This window comes from Hoplias malabaricus, chromosome 10, assembly GCF_029633855.1.
Source record: "Hoplias malabaricus isolate fHopMal1 chromosome 10, fHopMal1.hap1, whole genome shotgun sequence".
Classification (NCBI taxonomy): Eukaryota; Metazoa; Chordata; class Actinopteri; order Characiformes; family Erythrinidae; genus Hoplias; species Hoplias malabaricus.
The window spans coordinates 1,584,696-1,595,340 of record NC_089809.1 but is presented as its reverse complement, the minus strand read 5'-3'; the positions used below and the strand labels follow the sequence as shown (position 1 = coordinate 1,595,340).

Here is a 10,645-nt window from a genome sequence, read left to right as displayed (position 1 = left end):
ATGGAACAGTACAGAAATAATGACAAATGGTCAGATTCCTCTGCGCTGGACAATGTGGAGGAGCCTCTTTTCTGAGTTTTTTTTTGAAGCAAATAACCTTCATACGTCTACGATTTATTCCCTTTTCTATTAATTTTGTTCCTAAAATAGTTTCTGCTGGAGTTGAGCAAACCGAAGAGGCGCAAGTGTGTGATTTAGTGTCCGTCTGTCCGCGCTTATCTCAGATATCAAACGGCCGATAAGCTCTGGTGGAAATTTACTGCGCTTACATGGGGTCTACGAGATAAAGAGATAAATACCTTCCAGGCTGATGCTCCCTTCAAAATCCTCCAACAAACTCCTTCAATCTTGCGCTCATCTGCTTTAGCTGCTCCGTATTAGGCTCAATCCTCTTTCCAGCCCTTCGCTGGACGTAATGAAGAGAAAACATGCACTGTTAGAGTCTTAGTGAGGACTTAATGAGGCCCTGAGAACAGCCCGAGGACCCTGAGGATGTGTCACGCATACACTGTATCATAGTTTTAGCGGAAGGAGAACATGTGTTTTATTGTCATTGTACAATCTACAGCAAAATTGTGACTCCACATTTTAATGGCAATACACACACACACACACACACACACACTAGTGCAATAAGGGCAATGAGCACACACACACACACCCAGAGGGGCACCCGGGAAGGAGTTGGGCGTTAAGTTCCTAGCTCAAGTGCAGTTCAGCTGTGGATGTTGAGGGAGGAGACAGTGCTGTTTCTTCACAAAGCGCCATAACACATCCAGTGCACCATTTGTGATTAACCACAGTGGTGATAAACACCTATATATCTAGGGTGCTCACTCGCTTTAGTGCAGTTTTCTGGCAGTTGATTGGTCCATTTCGCATTCGTAAACCTGATTTGGAATTGTTTGGCACATTTTCAAAGAAACTACTTGGTTTATGAACCAGAAAATTGTGTCCCAAGCTGGAACCGAAGAAAAGTAGGTTCTTCAGCACGAACCGGGACAGCATTTCTTCGTGTGCTGAGATGACGAAGCTCCAGAAAGAGCTCAGAGCCTCAAACAAAAACGTTATTGAACTGTGGAGCTGGACGTGGAGATTTACAAAGTTTTATATGAATAGATTAAAGCAAATAAACCAAGGTAATGCTGTATCTGTGTGTTTTCTGACTCAGTGTTTTCTCGGCTGAGCTTGTGTTCAGAACTCTGCATCATTTCCACATGTATATCATATCTCACTCTGATCTGACCGCACTGTAAACAGTAGATAAACCACGATTCTGTCCTGACTCCATCCGTTAATCTCTGGTTCTGATGCTGACACTGAATCTGAGCCCCCACTGCGCCCCCGACTGATGACATATCCTTTCAAATGTTCCCATCAAAACTGGTGGAAATGTGGGGGCCGGTTCGTGGGATAGCATCAAGCTTCCACGAATCCTGAATGAAAGCGGTTCAAGAACCAGAGGTCTTCTGGTGGAAAAGGGCTATGAGATGCTCTACTGAGCTGTAACAGGGAGAACAGGGTCTCTGTTGTTGCCACTCCGGGTTCAGCACTGGAGAAACTGCACTATGTAACATTTAGAGGAGGGTAGGGAACCAACCCCAGCCTTATCCTTGATCTTTGCCCTCTGAAATTCGTTACAGAATGGATGGAGTTGAGTGGGGAATGATACCTGACTCCTGAGTCAGAGAGCAGTAACATTACTGAGTTTGTTTTTGTGAAACGTGAATCACTCGTCAGGATGTTTGATGGAGGCCGTGCTGGAATGCTTTGGGGTGGGGGCTAGGTGTAGTAACCGCGGATGGCTCAATGCCCAACTGATAGCACTCATCAGGAAATTACCACATTTCCAAATTGCTCCAGGTACTGACTGTGACGAGTCCTCGCAGCGAGAGTGGGATGAATAACTGTGCTTTAGAAATGTAAATGTTAAACTACTTCATCTAAGGGAAGTATGAATTTTAAATACAGTTCAGCATCACACTGAGTGGAGTATTCTACATGTACACACACTGCTTATGTACTATGTCTTTGACTATGACTTATTAAAGGCATAGTTCACAATTTTAATCAAAAACCACCTTTTTTTATAAACTTCAGAAGATGATTCCTCACCTGGTATTCTAGTCTTTAGTCTACTCTCTCTCTCTCTCTCTCTCTCTCTCTCTCTCTCTCTCTCTCTCTCTCTCTCTCTCTCTGCTCATGGCAAAGAGTTCATCTTGAGTGTTTTTAGACGACGGAGAGAACTCCAAATGTTGAAAAGCACGAACCAAGATGAGGATGTTGCTTTCAGCGCCTGTTGTTTTAAATGATAACGAGCCACTCGCTGTTCGCCCCGACCCTGAGTGCACAGCAGTGTTACCCATATACGCTTGTATATGTTGAGATATGGCTGACATATATGTCCCTTATTGGAATATATGCCTGTATGTGTCGACTCATTCATTCATTCATTCATTCATTCATTCATTCATTCGTTCGTTCATTCATTCGCTCATTTATTCATTCATTCATTCATTTTGTCCATGTTAATCTAAATTACAGGCCAGTGATATAAAATGAATTTGGACAGAGTGGTTGGGGTCTTGGGTCAAACTAACCGTTACCTAAACACACACACCATTCATTCATTCATTCATTCATTATCTGTAACCCTTATCCAGTTCAGGGTCGCGGTGGGTCCAGAGCCTACATGGAATCATTGGGCGCAAGGCAGGAATACACCCTGGAGAGGGCCACACACACCATGTATCTGTGAATTGTGGGGAGATTACATACACCTCCATTCATTTTGTGGAGACTCACCATTAAACTTAACTTAACCCTAAACCTAACTCCTAACCCCTAAATTTAACCCGACCCTAAAACATATCTCCTCTTTAAAATGTAATGTTGTTAAATGTGTGTGTGTGTGTGTGTGTGTGTGTGTGTGTGTGTGTGTGTGTGTTTGTGTGCACCAGAAATATATCACCTAATGGAGACCAAAACCCGTTTACAAACAGACATTGTGGGGACTTCTATTCCTTGTGGGGACCACCAGAAGTCCCTACAATGTCTGTTTTGATCTAAACAATGTTACATATTCCCGATACACAGTATTCTTAGAAATGACTATTCCTGGAACTCCTCTGATGTGTCTGTACAGCTTTGCTTCGTACACACTGAAGTCCCGACGCTGCATGAGCTCACTCTGCAAAGCTGGACACTTCCATCAAACAATATCTGAAAATATATTGTTTGCTCCGACTGGGATAGTGGACCTGGAAACATCACTTTCTTGGGAACAAATCTGGAAAGGGTTCTTTACACAGTGCCATAGAAGAACCAGCACTTTTCAACGAGTGGTTCTTTACACTTCACACTTGAATACCATTCATGTGGGGAGTGAGAGCAGTCAGCTCAAGTGTCGGCATTCCATGTGGCAAGTGGGCCAGAAAAATGTGGGATGTGGGCCAGACCAGGGCCAGAATAATTCACTACATGGATCGAGAAGTCTGGTGCTGATGTTGGGAGGTGTTATGCCCTTGTAGCCCACAGCGTGGTGATATTAATCTGATGTGTAGCCTCTGTGTCCACAATTGGGGTATGTATTTATATACATTTGAACATGGATTTGCCATAACATTAAAGTCACCTCCTTGTATCTACAAAGTTTAGTTTTTAAACCCACTCTCTGTCCACTCTGTGAGACACTCCTCCCTCGTTGGTCCACCTTGTAGATGTAGAGTCAGAGACAGTAGCTCATCTGTCGCTGCACAGTGTGTGTCGCTCGTCCTCTAGTCCTTCATCAGTGACACAGGACGCTGTCGGCTGGATGTTTTCGGTCGGTGGACTGTTCTCGGTCCAGACACTGAGGGGTTTAAAAACTCCAGCAGTCACTGCTGTGTCTGATCCACTCTACACCAGCACAACACACACTAACACACCACCACCACGTCAGTGTCACTGCAGCGCTGAGAATGATCCACCACCACATCACACCTGCTCTGTGGGGGTCCTGAGTGCTGAAGAACAGGGGGAAAGGGGGGTAACAAAGTATGCAGAGCCACATAAGGACTACACTCTGTAATTGTAGAACTGCACAGTGCTCCTGTGTGGTCATTGGAGCTGATCAAATGGGCAATGAGTGTAGAAACAAGGAGGTGGCTTTAATGTTACAGCTTTTAGTATCTCCTGAAACTGGATTTGGTTTTCCGACACTAGGAAGAGGACGGAAAGCTCCTGAGCTGTGGGATGAATGGTGTATCGAGTTGCTTTCTATACAGTAGGACCCAGGTGGCTGAGAGGAGGTGTGTTCTGCTGTAATGCCCCTCGTGTAAGAGAAGCACGAGGGAACACGGTTCTCTCAGGTCTACCCAGAGTATCCGATGTATAGGCAGGGATTAGTGCGAAGGGGGAAAAGCCAGCTCTTGTCCCAGGGATAAATGTGCACTTTGCAAGAGCGACAATGGTGTCTTTGTGGACATGGACTGGGTCTCCTGTCCCCTCCTTCCCCCTCCTGTCCCCTCCTTTCCCCTTATCAGGCATCGGCGCTTAGGAACGGTTAACTTACCTCCAGATAAACGCTCCATCCACACCTCAGCAGGAACATGGAGGCCTTTGTCTGCTCAGCTCCAGCTACTGGTCCCTGTTCGGGGCAGAGAGAGAAAGAGACACAGAAAGGAGACAGATTTCTCCTGGTCCCTATGGTCCACTGCTGATGGAGCAGGGAGTGAGAAAAAAAGAGACTGATACAGGTAGACTGTGGACATACAAAGAGGACAAAAGAGTGCATTGTCCACTCTTGTGCCGGTGTATACGTCCACACTGGGACTCGAGAACAAGACTCAGTTTCTCTGAATGGATCTGGGGACTGATCAGAGATCACATGACTCTCACCTTAACACTTGGTCAGTTGTAGATTGAGGAATGTTTCCTAGTGAGTTTGATTCATACTTAAGTTGCTGAGAGAGAGAGAGAGTCGCATGCTCTGAGAGGAGCTGTGCCTGTTGGTGCTTTTCCACTGTATAGTACCTACTTGGCTCGGCTAGGCTCTGATCTTTTGCTTCTCCACCAGGTGAATCAGGTCCTGGTTCTGGAAGCGGGTTCTTGTTTCTGTCGTGGTTCAGAGCGAGTCGAGTAGAGACTAAACCGTGGCGTGTAAACCTTGCAGAGCGCTGATCGTCCAGAGAGAGTCGTCACTCTACGCCACGCAACGCAGACGACCAGCACCAACTCTCCATCTGTAAAATCTCCAGCTGCAGCAGAGATCACGTTTGTTTTTATCCGACTCACGACGGCAGCTCGTAAAATGACGCCGTGGTCTTTTGAAGAGGTTCAAACGCTCCTTGGATCGGTGACCGACGAAAGAATCCAGCGAGAGCTGGACGCTGCAACAAGGAAGGAACAAACTCTACTGATCTGTCTGAACTGATGACGGAGCTGTGTTCAGTCCCAAACAACAACAACACGCCAATACACCATGAGTAAACACCGCTTAACGTTACCGCCGCCGTTGTTGTGGTTTTTAAACCGCGCTGTTCCCGTTATAGTCGGGGCTTTGCGCCATCACCAGATATATTCCATGGGGAACTGTGCTAATGGAAAAACGACCAGGGACCGGGGCTGAAAAGCATGTTGAGGTGTGCCAAGCCGAGTCAAGTAGGTACCATGCAATGGAAAAGTGCCATTACTGAGTCATTTCTTGCCAGAAAGAGTAGAACCTGTCATGCAGGGGACCCACTAATAGTAGAACATAATCTGGTTCATTCAGAGACAAGGAAGCACTTTCATGTGACTTACACTTTTTAAAAGAAAGTTAAGATGATAATTCATCCCTTTTATAATTATATTTTTGTTATATTTTGTTGGTAAACATGATGTATCGTGGTATATTTCCACACTAACACATGTTGGAGCAGTTTTTCAAGGAGTCTGTTACAGTGAGTAAAACCCCTGCACCTGCCTCATGCACAGAGTTCCTCCATAATCCACCGAGTACATGAATAAATATCTCTGCTTTAAATATCATGGCTCTAAATGGGGGTATCCTCACATATGCTGTTAAATCCGCCATTGTTTTGGGGGGCCGTGCACAAGAACTTTAAACAATAGCAAAGAGAAAGCCCCCTCTTTGAGACCTGGGAGCTTTTTATTTCTCTTTCAGAACGGGTCACAAGAGCCCCCCCCCCCTCTCATTGTCCCCGATCCATTGTGTGCCATGGAGAGGCAGCCGAGCACAACACTGCCTTTCTTTGTCCTCGTCCAGATGAGCTGTAAACTCTCTTCTTCATGCATTCTTCAGCTCCGTGCTGCATCCACGTCCTGTATGACAGAGTTATGGAGTCAGGGAGCACTCTGGAAACGAAGGAGGAACATTCAGATGTTTGGAAATCAATCATTCTGTTTTCTTTTGGTTGTTTCCACAGGGTTTTATGTTGTTTTTGTGAGTTTTGCTTGTAGAAGAAGTTCTAGAAAACTGACATAGTATGTTCCAGACTGCCCCTGAACAACAGTTTAAAAAAAACGTAAAAAAAAATAAAATGAGACCACAAGATAATACATAGAGAACATAAGATAATATATTGTGACCATTAAATTGTGTATTGTGGCAATTAAAATAAAATATTGTGGCCAATGTATTATATACTGAAGCTAAAAAAGAGTTATATTTATGGCTTAGTTATTTATTTTACAAAAATATACGGCGTAAATATGTAAAAATGGGCAAACAGACAGACTTCAAAGCAACTGATGCATTTGTAAAGTTTCAGAAACTTTTATATATATATATATATTATATACAAAATGTATTAAACTTATATAAAACATCTACGTTTCTGAAACTTTACAAACGCATCAGTTGCTTTGAAGTCTGTCTGTTTGCACATTTTTACATATTTACGCCGTATATTTTCGTAAAATAAATAATTAAGCCATTAACAGAGCTGTAAACATAAAAAAAAAGGTTTGGTTTGGTGTGAAATGCTCAGCTCTAGAGAAAGGTATAAAAAGTATCATGAGGGTGTTTCAGTCAGTAGTGGTGGTGAAGGTAGTGGTGGTGAAGGTAATGGTAGTGAAGGTAATGGTGGTGAAGGTAATGGTGGTGAAGGTAATGATGGTGAAGGAAGTGGTGGTGAAGGTAATGGTGGTGATGGTAATGGTGGTGGTGAAGGTAGTGGTGGTGATGGTAGTGGTGGTGAAGGTAATGGTGGTGAAGGTAATGGTGGTGAAGGTAATGGTGGTGAAGATAATGGTGGTGAAGGTAGTGGTGGTGAAGGTAGTGGTGGTGAAGGTAATGGTGGTGAAGGTAGTGGTGGTGAAGATATTGATGGTGAAGGTAATGGTGGTGGTGAAGGTAATGGTGGTGGTGAAGGTAGTGGTGGTGAAGGTAATGGTGGTGGTGAAGGTAGTGGTGGTGGTGAAGGTAGTGGTGGTGAAGGTAATGGTGGTGAAGGTAGTGGTGGTGAAGGTAATGGTGGTGGTGAAGGTAATGGTGGTGAAGGTAATGGTGGTGAAGGTAATGGTGGTGAAGATAATGGTGGTGAAGGTAGTGGTGGTGAAGGTAGTGGTGGTGAAGGTAATGGTGGTGAAGGTAATGGTGGTGAAGGTAATGGTGGTGAAGGTAGTGGTGGTGAAGGTAGTGGTGGTGAAGGTAATGGTGGTGAAGGTAATGGTGGTGAAGATATTGATGGTGAAGGTAATGGTGGTGGTGAAGGTAGTGGTGGTGAAGGTAATGGTGGTGAAGGTAATGGTGGTGAAGGTAGTGGTGGTGAAGGTAGTGGTGGTGAAGGTGATGGTGGTGGTGAAGGTAGTGGTGGTGAAGGTAATGGTGGTGAAGGTAATTGTGGTGGTGAAGGTAGTGGTGGTGAAGGTAATGGTGGTGAAGGTAATGGTGGTGAAGGTAACCTGATGTCTGAAGAGATTAATGGCTCTACAAAGCAGCATCACAGAAGGTTATCACATGAATACAGTCCTTGATATAATAGAAATGTCTTGTAAGCAAGTTCTTGCCTGATACTATTGTTTTTACAGTGCACTTGTGGTAGATACATGCAACAAGTGTAGAGCAACACAGTCTCCAAAGAACATGTACTGTCAGGTTAACACTATTTTACCTGGAGTTATCGTGTGTTCTCCCTGTGATGGTGTGGGTTTCCTCCAGGTGTTTTGGTTTCTTCCCACAGTCCAAACACACACACTGGTAGGTGGATTAAGTGTCCATTGGTGTGTGTGTGTGTGAGAGAGAGTGTGACTGGGTGGGTGTAATGAAGCAGTTACAGTACATGCATGAATGAATGAATGAATGATAATGGGTGAAATGGAAATGGCCCAAACCAGTTCACCTCCTGAAATTATGATGAGGTTTGATATGAATTTAATCAGGCATCAGCTGTGAAATTCAGAAACGTGGAACACACGCCCCGTGACTGTTCACCAGTTCACCAGCTGCATTTCTGAGGCTGAACGTGACTGTGCAAATATTTAAACTCTAGATAAGAAAATGAGGGGGAAATTCATCCCAAAAGTGGTTTAACTTTCTACCTGAGACATTGTCTAACGTTGTTATCAATGACAAAGCAAACCCAGATCAGAACTGTTTCAGATATTGGAATTGTTTTATCATAAATATGTCAGAAAGTGTATTTGGAACTTTTTAATTAATTTTAATTACGTAATTGTTATTATGCTTGTTTTATTCATTTTTAGTTTGATATTTATGCAATGTATTGCTTTTATGATTAATTCTCGTGTGCGCTAGTGTTTTACAACACATTTTTAGCAACTAAATTAAAAATTGTATTTTTTTTAAATATGAACCGTATAACATAAGCGTAAATATTCATTTATAAATACAACTAATTATATTTATATTTGAGAAAATGGGGGTTTATTTGCATTATTTACCCATGAACAACAAACAAAATCCAAACAAATTTAAAGTATTTTTTTTAATTAAAGCTCAAATATTTGTAGAAAACTGTGAAATGTTTTGGGGGCAAAAAAATCCCCCATGCTTTTGCTCTCCGTCATTCTGGGGACTTCAGGTCCCCACAAAGTTGTAAATACAAACTCGCACACTTTCACAAACAATCGAACCGGCTGACTAATAAGGGCCAGGCGAGGACGAAGCAGATAGGCCGAAATCAAAGCCCTAGAAGAGAAGGTCACCTCCTATTGGTGGAGAGTCCCGCGGGAAAGGAGGAGTGGGCGGGGCTTGTGTTTCTGTTCAGGGAGTGAGAAGGGGACTCGGGAACGCGCCGTCAGCTGGACGCAGCGCCGCGCACTGACTACAGCGAACGGACCGCTTCTGCTCTTCTTTTTTTCTCGCGGGTCTTTCGCTTCAAAACAGCGGCGGATGGATTTGTAAACGTCGTCGTCGTCGTGTGGTTTTTCTGCAAAAACGAGCGCGTGCGAGGGGAGGGCGTCGTTGTGTGCGCGCTTCGCCGTGAACCGCTGCTGTGAAATGACTTTAATAATAACAGGTAGGCGGTGAGTGGCAGCAGGCGGCAGGGAGAGAGAGAGAGAGAGAGAGAGAGAGAGAGAGAGAGAGAGAGAGAGAGAGAGAGAGAAAGAAAGAAGGAGGCAGCAGGGAGAGAAGAAAGGTTTGTATGGTTTCATCAGGGCTTTTCATGTTCAGTCAGACAGGCAGCACTGTCAGCGCGAGGCAGCAGAGGGCAGATAGAAGTGGAGAAGCTCAGGGCAGAAAGTGGTGGTGAAGGCAGCAGTGTGAGTCAGTTATAGGCAGCAGAAAGAAGTGGAGGAGGCAGCAGTGTGTGTCATTGAGGCAGCTGTGGACTGAACCTGCCAGCTGTTCTTTCCTTAGACTTTGAAAGAAGTCAAGGAGGCAGCAATGGAGTAAAAGAGGCAGCAGGGGACAGGAGTGGACAGGTGAGGACTGCAAGATTTGGTGATTTACCATCCACACGGAAAAGTGTTGGGGGCAGAGGAAAAAGGAAACAAATATTAGTAGAGTGGAGGAGGCAGCAGTGCAGTTTTGGAGGCAGCTGAGATCGGAAAGACCTGGGGCTTTTCCCATCTTTGGGCTTTGGTTTCCACTCAGAAAGGATGCTTTCTTCAGGCTGGACTTTGTCTCAGTGTAACAGGTAAGTGTTGGAGCACTCTATTCTCTTTATATTTACCGTGTATTAGTTTTGCCTTCTGTTTTGATTGGTTCCTCTCCATTCAGAAATCCAAATGGAGCATTAATGCTTCAGATAGTTAAGCTAAAGATGAGGATTAGTCCAAATGTGCTGCACTTTTCTAGACTTCCTTAGGGACATTAAGGAGTCGCCTCAGCCACCACTAATTTACAGCATCCAACTGGACAATGTGATGTAGCTAATGTGCCCCAGTACACTCACCATACATCAGCTAAAACTTAGACAGGAGATGAGAGGGAATGACTGAGCCAGTTGATCTGAAGATGGAGGCAATCAGGAGGGCAGAAGTGACCACAGACATTGGGGTCACACCCTGAATGTCCCAGGAACCGCCCCAGGATCTTTAGGGATTGTATAAGTCTCTTTTGACTCTTTTGGCACTGTTTACAGTACAGTGTCCCTGTCACTGCTACCAGGCATTGGGTTCCACCAAGACCACAGGAACAGCGCCCCCTTTTGGCCTCACCAACACCACTTCTAGCAGCCACGCAAGTTTCCCAGGA

General features: G+C 44.5%; 1 protein-coding gene across 1 annotated transcript; it reads right to left on the bottom strand.

Annotated features, from left to right (window-relative positions):
* Positions 1-7,008: 7,008 nt before the first annotated feature.
* On the bottom strand, positions 7,009-7,926 carry LOC136708574 (uncharacterized). The gene has a single exon (XM_066683209.1). It carries the CDS (start codon positions 7,924-7,926, stop codon positions 7,009-7,011), a length of 918 nt encoding a protein of 305 aa, XP_066539306.1.
* Positions 7,927-10,645: the final 2,719 nt, after the last annotated feature.